Here is a 14,618-nt window from a genome sequence, read left to right on the forward strand (position 1 = left end):
TTTTCTTTTTCAATTAAGATCCAAATAAAGGATACCATAACACTTTAAAAATAATAACCTTTACTGTAAGTCCATATGATGTGTTGGGAGTGCATTCCATAGCATAAGCACTTATTCTGTACAACGAGCACTGTAAATCTGAGGAAATGGCAGCTCAGCATTATAGATAACGATGAAAATTTAATAGGCAGTTTTACTCTGATTACCATGTTCATTTTAAAAAAACATGTTATTTCGACAAAGAGTACTATATCATGCAGCGTTGACGTATGTGTAAAATAAGTTCTCAGGATTGAAGGGGTTGTAAGTGAAGACAGTCGTATTTGTGGAGCTAAATAGGAATCTGGCAGGTAAGAGGTTGAATCCTTTGACTTTAAACAGACTCACCATATAAACCCAGTGTTGTCTCCCTCAGTACCTCCAAGAGTTAAAAGGTACCGTACATTGTAATAATAATAATAATAATAATTTTGGCACCCCATGTGTTCGATATCCTTTCTAACTCTTACACAGAAACCATACTGACACAGAAACCATAAATACTCGGTAACAGTTGGTACATCTGATTCTGTCCCTCCCCCCCATCTCTCTCTCTCTCTCTCTCTCTCTCTCTCTACCCCCCCCCCCCCCCAGATATAGTAAAACTCCCATATCTTCGTGTTGTGTATAATGAATAATTGAAAGCAGTGGACTTGATGCTCAAAGAAAAGTCTCAAAGCATTATCCACTAGAAAGTATAGAAATCAGAGTGCTCTTATTCTGCATGGCACCCATTGTATCCAAAGTTACCACCTTATGATTTTCTGACTGACGACCACCATTAGCATTTAAGGAGTGGGTTGATGGCAAACTCAAGTAAACACGTCCACTTCCAAAGAACTATACTACAGTATTGTATCTCTGAGCTGCCTCATGTTCTTTCTTACATCAACATCCATTCCCGTTAGGAATTTTTAAAGTTTTATTATTCCCTCCTTTGTCTGTCTGTCCATCTGTTGCCAGACACCTTAATCCCATACAGGGTGGCCACAAACAAATCGCCTCCACATCACCCTGTTCCCCGGCATTTCACTGCCCTGCTCCCAATGCACACCCCCCTCTCTCGTATTCCTCTCCATTTTATCCCTCCATCTCATCCTCAGCCTCTCCCTCCCTCTCCACCCCCTCCACCTCACTCACATACACTCTCCTCATCAGTCTCTCACCCTCCGTCCTCTCCACATGGCCAAACCACTTCAGTGTGTTCCTCCTAACACTTCCTATCACATCCACACCACAATGCTCCTTTATATCCTCATTTGTCAGCCTGTCTCTCCATGTGACTCTACAGGCTCCTCTTAAATAACTCATTTCCACTGCTCTCACTCTTGACTTGTGTCCTTCCAACAACGTCCAAGCTTCACTTCCATACATTAGAGTTGGTATCACAGTATTGTCATGTAGTAACTTTTTCACTTTCATGCTCACTTCCCTGTTTCTTATCACTGCTTTCAAGGAACCAGCAACCTTTCTTCCTTGTTGTACCCTTTCAAGCACTTCACCCTCCAAACTTCCATCCTTACTCATCACATTCCCAAAGTACTTAAACATACTCACATTTTCCATTTCCTCACCATCCAACCTCACTGTACATTCACTGACTTCACATCTCTCAAAGACCATCGTTTACTTTTACCTACATTCACCTTTAGATTCCATTTCCTACACACTCTCCCAAACTCATCCACCAAGTCTTGCAGCTCCCCTTCGTCTTCACTTAACAACACAGTATCATCTGCAAGCAACAGTACAGGGAGTTTCCAAACACTACCCTCTCTCACTAGGGCCACACCAAAATCCACTGCCCTGCCTTGTATCTCTTTAATAACCCCATCCATGTACAGATTGAACTACCATGGAGACATGACACATCCCTGTTTCAACCCAACCTTCAAAGAGGAAAATTCACTCAGTTCACCATCCACACACACTGCAGCCTTAGCACTGTGAGTTAGTATGGGGCTAGACATCTAACAGAGCACAGGTATAGAAATTCTCTCTGGAATAAACCTCCTTTATACGTCACCTCAGATCTTTGAAATAAACCTGAGTGGGGAGGACGAGGCTATTGAAACAATTTGGTGGCAGCGGTGGGATGGGAACCTTAGTTTAAGTCAGCAGTTTAGAGAAGTGTCCTGATTTCATCAATGGTACTGGTTACATATACATATATATAAAGGTTTTAGGTGTACATAGTATGGGTACATATTCGCACCTAGGGTTCATATTCAAAATGTCTCAAGGTTTTTTCGTAACACTTCTTAAATAGCAAGTTATTCTGCACATTACACATCAAAATCCTCGTTTATAACTTTTATGAAAACTATGTTGATACTTAAAGTCATTAAGTACCATAAAAAGGTTGATAATAAGTAAAACAAACTGCTCAGTAAGCGGTGCTACGAAGCCTCTGACGGCACTATGAATACAGACCTAAGGCTCAGCAGAGCTGGGATACTAACCTAGGACGTTAACTCAGGAGTTTATTTTCAGATCTCTCATCCGGTGTGTCAAATTTCATCACGCTATAAGAGTGCTGATAATTATTTTAGTAGGTGTACATCATTATTTTTCCTGACAGTTATATGATATGCAAATACTGTAATTATATGGACCAGTTCACTGTGGGCATGCTGTTGACAGTTCTTCAACCTCCATATTTTCTCCCTTGATTTTGGATCCTGCTTCATTCCATCTTTAGGTGGGAAAAGAAGTGGGGATGATGAAGGGAATTTATATCCTCAGGCACTGCAATACCGTAATTTTTCCACATGATAACTCAGTCTGGCATGGCTTATTATAGGTTGTGGTCATATTAATTTACTTTGAGGCAGAGTGAAGATTCCAGGGACTTGAATGGTGAGTGAATGTATGTGTAGTCCAATTCACCGGATGTGTTGTTGATTAGTTCTCCTGCTGTCATGTTTTTTGTATCTCCAGGTTTTTTAACCCTACCTCCTCCCATCCATAAGTTGAAAAAAAGGGATCAGGATGACTGTGGACAAAAGAGATTCAGTTGATTATGATGATTCTGCCATCCCGGATTTCTGCAGTCCAGCGGGGTTATGTCCCATCGAGCCTGGGTTCAAAGCAACATTAAAATCAGTTTATTTTGGTGTTTTGGTTGACAGATTCATCCAGTGCGCTGTACCAGACTGCCGAGTCATCGTTGGTGGGGATAATGTCATCATCACCTGCCCATCACACAATTTCACCGGGCACTTCACCAGTTCTTGGCTCAAGTTGCACCAGTGTGGGTCAGTTCTCACTAAAAAAATTTTTACTTTTATTTTGATTTGCTCATTATCCCAGTATGAGTCTACATTTCATAGCCAGAATTTTTTATTTTATTGTTTCTTAATCCCTTTACCCTAGGGATGTCTGTTTGACACCACCTCCCTTAGCATTACAGTACTGTATTTGGCCGCTCGGCTCAAGTTGCACAAGTAAGGGTCTTCATAGTCAGGATATTTTATTTTATCTTAACTCCATTACTCTGGGGATATATATTTAGTACCACCTCTCTAAACATTTTGTGGCTGCTCTGCTCAAGTTTCACAAGTGTGTTGGTTCACAGTCAGGATTTTTAAATTTTATTTTCATGGTGGTGGGTGGATATGGCCATCATTCACGCACTCTTGAAGTGGTATCTTCAGGTGACTCTACACTAGGGACAAGCTGAATGGCAGCTCCACCTCCAGGTTATATCAGCACCACCACATGAAGTCGCCCTTCCAGTCACGGCGAGAAGTAAAGGTTGAGCAAAAATTATGACACGAATATACGGTACTTCTTGTATCGATAAAAGATGTTAATGATATCCTTTCATCTCCAGATACAGTAAAGAACGGAAACACATTTGGTCCAGAATCCATGGAAGGTGAAAAAACACACAACTCGGAAAATGTGAAAACCTTGCAGAACAAGGGAGTGATGACAAGCATGAGGGAGGAAGAAGGGGAGGAGGGGCAGAGGTATAACCTGGCTTCCTGGGTCCAGTCCCTTCTACACACACTTACAGGCAAGTACAGTAGTTGATGCCATCTCCCATTTGCATTTTGTTGATGGTATAAACAGTATGATTTCCTTTCTCAGTATTCATTTCCTTTATGGTTATTGTGGTCATTACCATCTCTTTTTCTTTTCCTTTACGCTTTATGCTGTCATTGTTATGGTCATAGTTATTATCAGTCATTACTATCAGTATTTTCACATCCACAGCCATTGCCACTACTAAATTTGCAAGATATTGTTACTTCCATAGTTAATGCTATGTAATTTAACCCTTTTGCAGTGTTGGAGTACAGTAATTTTGATGTTTTATGTAGGCATACTCCAGATGATTGTGCTCTGCTGTGTAATGGTTAACACTTCACTTTGTGGTAGGTGGTGGCGACCATCAGCCACTCACTTGATGTAGTGCTGCCTACTTCCTTAGCTTTTATCATTCTTTTTCTGTGCCTGCCCTCCTCTCTTCCTATTTCTCCTATCTTTCCTGTCACTTCTTATTCCTTTTCTTTCCATTACAGGTGGCTTTACATTGAGTGACAAGCCAAATGGTTGCTTGTAAGCCAAGAAACCATTTACAACGCTGGGTGGTAACCATATAACCAAACCATACGTGCTCCCTACGTGTCAACAAGTGGGTTGTTGGAGGGTTGGTGCCCCTCCCTGTAAAACAACTAACCCAGTGTCAAATGGCCACCCTTTACGGGATTGTGGTGTCTGGCAATAGATAGATAGATAGTTGTTTCTAACCTAGCAAAGACCCCAAACCCCATCAAGTTCATTTGATGGCTGGGCATCGTCAGTAAGAGGGTTGATCCGATTACTAACCAAGGCGATTCACTCCTACCACTTGATTAAGACTTATCAAATTTTATGCAGCCACAACTTAGTGTTCAAGTTGTGGGAGTGGCTCAGTTCCATCAGATCATAATAAGACAACTGTACTAAATTATTTTTTCTATATTTTTTACCCTCAGGGTATTACTGGGTGTGGTGGGAGGAGGTACCAGAAGCCGAGGGTAAAGTGCAGAGAGCCACCAATCCCATCCGTTACTCATATGAAGATTTCTCTGTTGTTGATCACCGCCTTAAATTGCACTGTGATGTAGTACTATTTCATGAACAACAAGAGGAGCTGCTTGGTCTTGTTAAGGTGAGTTTAGAAGAGGATGAGGAACTAAGGAAATACTGTAGAGAGTAACTGAGAAAAATGAGGAAAGAGGAGAGTTGAGATAAAGCAAAGAATAGGAGTTAAATTGCACTGTGATGTAGTACTATTTCACAAAGAACAAGAGGAATTGCTTGGTCTTGTAAAGGTGAGCTTAAAGTAGAGGAAGATGAGGAAAGAGGAAAAAAGATACAAGCAGAAAAAACGAAGAAAGAGGGAAGCAGAAATTCGAGTACTCAAGAAAAAGGGAAGCAGAGGTTAAGCAAAAAAAAGGAGGAAAGGGAAAGAGGATGCATTGGATTGTAGCATTATAGTCTTGTAATGATGAGTGAAGAATACAGGAAGAGAAGAAGGAACCTGAAATGAAACAAGGAAATGTAGATTATGACGAATGAGGAGTAGGAAAGAAATACCTTTGATTGTATTATTCAGTGAGATATCTTGTAAAAGTAAGAATGAAAAGTAAGGAATATAGAGGAAGATAAGGATAAAAAGAGAAGCAGTGATAAAGCTGGGAAAACGAGAGGATTATAATCGATGAGAATTAGAAAGGAAGATGCACAAGTATGAAGTACAGGAAGGTATGATTTTATGCATAGTCATGTGAAAGGGAGAATAGAGGGTATGGCGAAGAGAGGAAAGGTGTTACAATGTCTTGAATACCACATACAGAAGGACCTTTGGAGACATGATGTTTGTGGATTTTATGTCACTGTATGGGGATTCGGTAGCATGGAGGTGTGTCTTGTCATGGTGGGGTGCCCAGGAATGAGCAGGGCAGTGATGATAATTTCTGTATCATTCATTCATTCATTCATCATCTAATCCCATGTTGCCTCATTAGAGCATAGGAGCACGGAACTAGGCAAGTTGGTCCTAACATTTAAGTTGAGAGTGATCAGCCTCACTTATTCCTTGAGTGGCATTACATGAACAATAAACCCCAACCATCCCTTGGATATAAACCTGCAGAGGCTCAATCCAATTGGAGCACCTTAATTACCCACTAAACCACCAGGTGCCATAATTTGGTTATATGGTTATTGGATGATGGATGGATGGTTACCATCCAATGCCATAAATGGATTCCTGGGTTACAGGAAATCATTTGGCTTGTCACTCGGTGTAGAAACCATAAGGCAGCACCACATTGAGAGAGTGGATGATTGGCACTGCCCATCTGCTCCAAATTTCAGTATCAAAGGGCATGAATAGGTTATGAGAAAATGTCATCATGTAATGTGCAAAATAAATTGCAAAGAAAGATGTTCTAGAAAGTCCTCCTAAGCCCAAAGAAATACATGAACAAGAACCATAATATTGTTGCTTTAAGAGGCTTTTTAGCACCTCATTATTGGTGATATAGTTTGCATACAGTATTATTCCATATTATTCTCATGAGATATTTATATCTTAAATATAGATGCCATATGCAGAAATGAAATGGTGAAGGAGATACACCAGAGAGCCTCCAAAATGAAGTTTTTTGCATGTTATACCTTATTTGTTGCTGTTATGATATCTGTATCTTTTGAGTACTGTCAGAGAATACAAAGGTAAAACACAATAGTAGGTAGTAGTTGGATGGCTACCACCTACCTTGGATGTACGTCCATGAGAGTGAAATGCGGCTGCAAGCTTGGTAACTGGCCACAAAATTATTACTCTTGGGCGGGAAAGATTCAGCCACAAGTACAGTACACTTGCTCAGTGATCCGTCTTCTGAGTAACTGTATAATTATGGGGTCGAAGTCTAAGCTGAGACTCTCGCATTGTTACAGATCTTATTACACATCTCAGATTTCTTTTCTCCCAACAGCTACCAGCAGCTGTTGGAAAGTAATTAGCAGATTTGGCACTTGGTTTAGCATCCAGTCCTTAGAAAGCATCAGCTGTACCTCAGCTAACCGTAATATAGGGATCCTCAAGAGGAAACATGGCATCATTTTTAAATTAGATTAGATGAGAAAATGCAAAGGTAACACAAGAAGCTGTTAATGCACCAGATCCAGAAATAGCTGTTAAGGAAGAGTTTCTAGAGAGGCTTCTTAACTGATGAAAATATAGGCCTATGTCACTCTTCCCTAGGGTGTACTGTTGGTGAAGGGAGGGCGACGTGAGTTCCAGGGTCTGTTAGTCATATCGAACAAGAAGCTGTACGTCCTGGAGATTGTTGGGCCCGAGGAGTGAGTATGGATTTTCTAACATTCATTCAACCTTTACTGTTTCTTGTTTATTGTGTTCTGAAAGTGACAGAGGATTAAATTGGTTTAATTAAGTATGTACTGTGTAGAGGAGCACATGATGAGTATTAGGCACCCACTTTTGTTAACTTGGAATGGAAGACAGTGGATTGGCAATCTGACAAGTGAAGCTTTGTGAGGTATAGCTATGAAGAAAGATGCAAAAGCCTGTGAAGCTGTTTAGGCTTGTGAGTTGAAACCATAACTGTGGGAGTTTGAATAACGTGTGAGTGATTGTGTGGCCCATATTACTGGGCATGCCGTAGACAGTTCTCCTATCGTCTGGCCATCTTGTTCCAAGGTATGTAATTAAAGAAAAAAAAACTAAAGGGACAATTATCCAAGCAACATAGATGGTGCTACAGTTCTTTCTCAAGGTACAAAATTCAGAGGTACAACCTTTTTTCAGAAGCACTTATTTAATCGTTTTATCAGTGACATTTACAAAGTACAGCATACAATACTTTTTAATGAAGTGGTACAAACAATCAGATTTGCTTGAAGTAGTTGATACGACAATGGTATTAATTTTCTGTGTGTGTTTGTGTGTGTTCACCAGTAATTTTTACATATTTGGCCTCAGATACTACTGAATTTTGATTAAGGAAAACATTTCTCAGTCCCAGTTAAGTTATTAGGTTGGGGAACAAATGTAATAATGAGAAAAAGTACTAAAAGATAAGAAAAGTCCAAGCTATGTAGATAGTAATGCAGTAGAATCCAAGTTTACAGTTTCACCTCCACCTTTTGTATAGTGATGCCCCTCAGTCGTGGTTGGAGCTGCATTCAAGCCACAGCTTAGGCGAGGTGAGCTGCCTACACAGCCTCTACCAGCGGCAAGGTCTGGCTGTCTCGGTGCCGGACTCACTCATCCTCATCTCGCTTGCCGACCCACACAGGGCCAACTGTCTGTTTAACTTCCTTAGCGGTGAGTTTGGGAAAGTATGATTGATCATGACCCTTCGTTATGAGCCCTCATGGATATACACAGGCTAAATGCAACTTTAAATAAAACAGCTTTATATGAGGTATGTTTTTGTTCCATGATTTAGATATTAAAAGCACACAAATTGAGTACTGGCTTTAATGATTCAAGAGCAACTTTAAGTGAAAAATAGATCTGAATGCATCAGTAGTGCAATAATGAATGAACTTTAGGTTAAACAGACTGCCTGTATATAAATATATATTCTGTATATAAATAACAGTTTCCATATTTTGTCATCCATCTGTGGTAAGGCTGATTGTGTGTCTTCTTTCACAGAGATGATGTATGAGTTTAGACATTACAGGTTTTGTTACATATAGTACTCAGTTAGAAGGAACATGTTCTGCTTGCTATAACTACTGTACTGTAGCACAAAATGAGTTAAATGATAAGAAAGTGAATAAAAGAAAATGGAAGTCAGAAAGTTTTGGCAGCTTCAGGATGCACACTGTTGTAGTCATTTCATCATTGTTGCTGATAAGACGGTATTAGCATTTCTTAAAATTCAGAACTATGGACTTTAAGTCTTTTAGGTATATTGATGTATTTTGCATCAGATCTACAAGTTGCATTAAGGACGGTTTTCAGTGCTTACAAGGGACTAGTTCTAATCATCTTAGATTTAGGTTCAAGCTGATTCAGTGTATAGCTGCTGTGAAACAGTGTATAAACTAAGGTCATTATGTTCTAAACCTTAAGTGTTTGCTTTGGATTTATTATTCAGAGCCCATAATCTCTGTGGCATAGTTTGTCATGGGAATTTTCTCCTTATGGAATACACTGGAATGCTTGCTGTGGATGGAAGGATAAATTACATCCTTCTACAGCCTAAGTTAATGTCTTGTTAAATCCAGCTCTACTCTTTGGCAAAGGAATAATATCTTCAAATGTTAGATCATAATTACATTATTATTATAATTTTTTTTTTTTTCTTTTCTTTTTTTTTTTTTCTTTTCTTTTTTTTTTTAAGTGGAAGAACTTTCTGATATTTGGTATACCAAGAGAAGGTAGAAACAGTGTCAGTATGTAGTTATGTACTGAGTATAAAGAAGAAGTTGAAGGTACAGTAGAAACCCGATATAAGGGAGCCCAAAAAAGCGGACGCATTATTCTCTGGTATTTATTTGCCCTATTTAAAGGAAAATTTCCGTTGACACTAGTATAATTCCGTTAAGAAATTCCATTCCCAAAACCACCAAGGTAAGCCTTAGTGTATTTTGCTATCCCTGCCATTGTCTCTTTGCTGTTCTATCTCTACCTTGTTCTTCTAGTCCTTTTGTCATACCATGCTGTCCTTACCTTATCCTACTGGACATTTCGTCATGCTTGACAGTGCTATCCTTACCTTATCCTACAAGACATTTCATCATACAGTACTTTACAGTGCAATCCTTACCATATCCTGCTAGACATTTCATCATACTGTACACTACTATCTTCAGCATACTCTGTATGTGTGCATATTTTATTAGTAAGTGAGTATTGTATGTAGCACTGTTAACGTGTACACAATAGCTAGTGCATTAAAGTGGGGGTATTAATTATGGGTTCAGACTGCAGTGTGTAGCATTGAGAGTTAGCCTAGATTGCTAGGTTCAGGTGCACATTGTCTGGAACTCAGCTTGACAGTTGCCCTCAAGGATTTAGCAGAAAGTACCTCCAATTACCGGAAAAGTTTCCCTTGTATTGAGCCTTGATTACGGAACTCGATTTAGCAATTTGAGATAATGGAATGGGGGTTGGCTGAATTAGTCCATTAAATCAGGCTTCAGCTAGACTATTGGAAGAGAAAATCAGTGTTGGTAGAGGTGATGATGATGATAGTGATTACAGTATTATGATGTCATTAATCTCGTCCCCACAGAGGTGCTAGATGAGCGTGGTGTGAGCCCAGACATTGAGGAGGCCAGTCCAGCACAGGAGGAAGCCCTCACCAGGCTAGTGGCAGAGGCTGCTGGGGTGACTCCCTCTGCAGCCACACCTTCGGTCTTTGCCATCGTATCCTTGCTAATGGGTGTGTGTCACAGCATTTACTACTTAAGCCTGTTTTACTCTGATGTGGCCTAAAATTGCCATCATCTCATCTTGAATACTGAGTTGTAACAAAAGATGAATGCTAGAATAAGATGCAAGTCAGTTGATGTGGAATGGATGTAGAGCCATGATATGGGCTTATGCTACCTTGAAGCTTCATGAAGTAAGCTGCAGAAAGACAAAAATCTTAACTATATTAAGGTAAAATGACTACAAGTATAATACTGTAAGTTCAGTTTTCTATCTATCTATCTATTGCCAGACACCACAATCCCGCAAAGGGTGGCCATTTGACACTGAGTTAGTTGTTTTACAGGGAGGGGCACCAACCCTCCACCAACCCACTTGTTGACACGTAGGGAGCATGTTTGGTTGGTTATATGGTTACCACCCAGCGTTGTAAATGGTTTCTTAGCTTACATGAAACCATTTGGCTTATCACTAAATGTAAAGCCACCTGTAAAGGAAAGAAAAGGAATAAGAAGTGACAGGAATTTTACCACCATTAATGTCTTCCATACATTATTGAAAAGGGTATGCAGTACAATATGTGAGTGAGATGGAAGGAGGTGTAGGAGGTCAAGGTGAATAGATATGATAAATGAGTGTGCAAAGGTGCTTGGTGTGGCAGATGAGAGCAATATGAGCCCTAACAGAGAGAAAACCAGTTCAATGCAGGAGGAAGCCCTGACTTGGCTGCAGGGATAGTTTTGCAGCCACATCCTTACTTTTTGCCATTACTTTTTTGCTCATGGTTTTGTTTTGCTTTGAATATCTGTCTGTAGGCTGGGAAACATGAACATAATGAGCAGTTAAATCCACCAAGGCAAATTTTTGTTCCTGGCAGCTGCATCCTCAGCTTTTGCCATCGTCTTCTTGCTTATGGGTTCATGTCTCTTTCTGTTAATACTCATAATGGAACATTTACTTCACAGCATCTTTAGGCTGGAAAAAGGTTACATTATGGAGCGTTAAATCATCTTGGGCAGATTCAGATTCCCTTCTGCCACAGTCTCTGTTTTTCCTATCATCTCCTTGCTCATGGCTTCATGTCTCTTTGAAATAACTGCCTTCCCAGATGCTTTGCCATTATCACTTAATCACTTTAGTATGATGATGTGTTTCTTATTTTGTGTTATTTTTGGTAGGATTATGATATATTAATTCAGAAAAATATGTGCAGATGGTTATGCAAGTTCAGTCTATTAACCAAAATGACATCAGAGGATACAATTAACCCCTCAGGGTCAACATATCATTTGTATTTTGTTCTTCCTCCCTCAATGAAATTGTATTCAACTTATGGAGACTTTTTTAAAAACTTGAGGGATATGATAATGCTTTTGTAAACCACTTTCAGGACAAGAGATTCCCCCCAACGAAAAAATAATAATGAATATAAAAATGATATTAATAAAAGTCATAATAATAATAGTAATACAGTAATAATGATAATTATAATAATCTTGAGGCAGAAGAATAACCCAATAAACCAAGGCAAGACATCTTTGGGGTGAAAGTGAAAATAAACGCCTGAAATTATTTTTGGCAAATAAAGATGCAATCCTACTACAGCATGGATTTTTTTTTTTTTTTTTTTTTTTTTTTTTTTTACTTCGGGCATAGGCTTCACAGCCTGCTATCAAGATGCAGTAGTCCTCCTGCTTTCCATACACCTCTACATGTCACATAGGGCAAACTGGTTAACCCCTGCAATTCAGTTATTATTATTTTTTTTTTTTTTTTTTTTTTTTTTTTTTTTTTTTTAAAGTCAGTTTGGGGGAATATTTTTGTTGTGAAATCATTAGTGAAAGCTATCAAACCCTTTATTTAAAAAATAGCTTTTGAGGGGAATAGAATTGGTTGCAGTTATCATGACTAAAATAATACCTGTACCCTGGTTCATCTGACTGAAGGGGGTTAAAAATGTTTCCTGTATCCTGTTCCATTTCCCATTTGCAATCAGAGGGTGGCTGCAGCGAGAGTCAGTTCCTGGTGGTGACGGAGGCTGACCTGGTGTTGTTCCATGCTGACCTGAATTGGTACCTGCCACCCTCACCCCCCTTGTCGTCCTCACTTACCCTCAACTGTACGCAGAAAATTGCTAATATCACTGCTATTGTAAGTATATGTCCTGCCTTCTTTATTGCGAGGATACTGTATACCTTATCTTTTTTATTCTTTAACACACGTAATCTTTGCCGGCATTATCTAACCCCCATCATCACTTTACTTGCTCTCAGCTTTACTCAGAAGCTTGTTAATCTCACTGCTCTTGTAAGTATATGCCCTATCTTTATTTCTTGACACAACTGATTGCTGCTGCTATTTTGTTACTTCCCTTGACCATCTCATGTACCCTCAAAGGTGCTCCGAAGAGTGTCAGTATCACTGTTGTTGTAAGTATATGTCCTGCCATCTTTATTGCAAGTATATCCTCTATCTTCTTTCTTTCTTAACACACCTAATCTTCATGGCATTTACCCAACCCCTGTCGCTGACCTCACTTGTTCTTGTCTGTACCCAGATAATTGCCAGTATTACTTCTGTTGTAAGAATATCTGTATGTCATGGAGTTGTATTCCGGGTGCCTTAGGGAACTTTGTAGGTTTCTTAGTTATCTCTTTTCTTTCTTACACCTTGCTTTCCCTTTTATGTTATGTACTATGTATGTGTTGAATTCTGACATGGTTTTTGTCAGTACAGAAACATACTACTGTAGATGAATATTTAGGTCTGATGTGCAACATAGATCGCGGAGGAAGAAGAATCGCAAAATCCTTAAAGCCATTCAGAAATACCACCTAATTTTTTTTATTACTTGACACTCTATATCTTTGCAACTGTTATTTCATGCACTTCACCCTTATAACACAGCCATTCCTTGAACATAACCTCAGTGTATCTTTGTTAAAACCAAACTGAAGTGACCACTTTCCTTCAGTCAACTGGGTTCGCATCCACACAAGCCAGGGGTCAGAACATCTACAGGTTCTATGAGTTTACAGTTTTGCATATGATGATCACTGATGTGTTTTCGTATTGTATGGTAATTAGTTGTTGGTATGTATGGTGTGAGTAATATACAATAAATATTTATCTGTAGAAAAAATTTAGAATTTAATTTTCAGAGTGACTCGTACTGGTATATGATTGATGTAATGTGTATTGTTTAATAAAAACAGGGATAATAGTAATGGATTACGGTAATGATACTTTCAGGAGATGATCTGTCACATTATTTGGTGGATCTGTAGTGAAGTTTAAAAAGATTGTGATTGTTAAAGTATCAACAACGGAATTTTTTGGAAAAAGTGAGTAAATGTAAATGATCCAAGAATTATGCAGATGCCATTTTTCTTATCAGTTAATATTGAATGATGCTTTAAAGTGTGTTCAGAACATCTAGGATAATGTGTAATGTACTTTGAAAGATGGAAATATTAATTTAGCAGATCTGTTTCCGTTGTTGACATTTCTGTTTGGGGGATTACACATCACACTAATGGGGAAAGTAGAATAGGGTAATGATGATGGTGATGGATATACCAGTATCATTTCTTTGACAGCTCAGCCCCTTGTGATACAAACAGTGATGATAGATTTTCTTTGAATGCATACAGTATGCTGTTATTATCTTCATCCTGTTTCTGTGTGTCTGTATATGTACCGGTATCTACTCTATAGCTGGACACCTTAATCATGGAGGGGATAACTACAGACAGATAGCCTCCACATCATCCTGTCCTGCCATTAGACAGCCCATCCTTTATCTCACTCAGTTCACCACTCTCATTTATATGCTTCTCTACCCTGTCTCTCCACCTCATCCTCAGTGTCTGTCTCTGATATATACTTTCCTATTCCATCACTCATTCTCCATTTGCTTCACATGGCCAGACCATCTCAGGGTACTCTAACAATTTCCAGCATATCCACATTAACACCTACTTGTCTCTCCATGTAACTCCACAAACTCCTCTTAAATAACTCATTTCTTCACATTTCACCCTTGACTTGTGTCCTTCAAGCAAGGTCCAAGTTTTACATTCAGTGCCACTGATAAAGCGGGTGTGTAGAATCCAGAAATAGAAGAAGGACAGGTATCTGTGTACAGAATATCCATTGAAATAGGTCA

General features: G+C 39.2%; 1 protein-coding gene across 1 annotated transcript in view; it reads left to right on the forward strand.

The window, feature by feature from the left end:
- LOC145399462 (uncharacterized) overlaps positions 1–14,618 on the forward strand; it is a 65,533-nt gene that overhangs the window by 37,072 nt on the left and 13,843 nt on the right. The window contains exons 18-24 of the mRNA XM_080272072.1: positions 3,171–3,296; positions 3,875–4,060; positions 5,025–5,200; positions 7,304–7,401; positions 8,214–8,386; positions 10,311–10,460; positions 12,447–12,601. Of these exons, the coding sequence (XP_080128198.1) occupies positions 3,171–3,296; positions 3,875–4,060; positions 5,025–5,200; positions 7,304–7,401; positions 8,214–8,386; positions 10,311–10,460; positions 12,447–12,601 (1,064 nt within the window). The remainder of the gene's footprint in view (positions 1–3,170; positions 3,297–3,874; positions 4,061–5,024; positions 5,201–7,303; positions 7,402–8,213; positions 8,387–10,310; positions 10,461–12,446; positions 12,602–14,618) is intronic.

This window comes from Coenobita brevimanus, chromosome 49 (assembly GCF_032717465.1).
Source record: "Coenobita brevimanus isolate Jiangsu-jjx chromosome 49, ASM3271746v2, whole genome shotgun sequence".
Classification (NCBI taxonomy): Eukaryota; Metazoa; Arthropoda; class Malacostraca; order Decapoda; family Coenobitidae; genus Coenobita; species Coenobita brevimanus.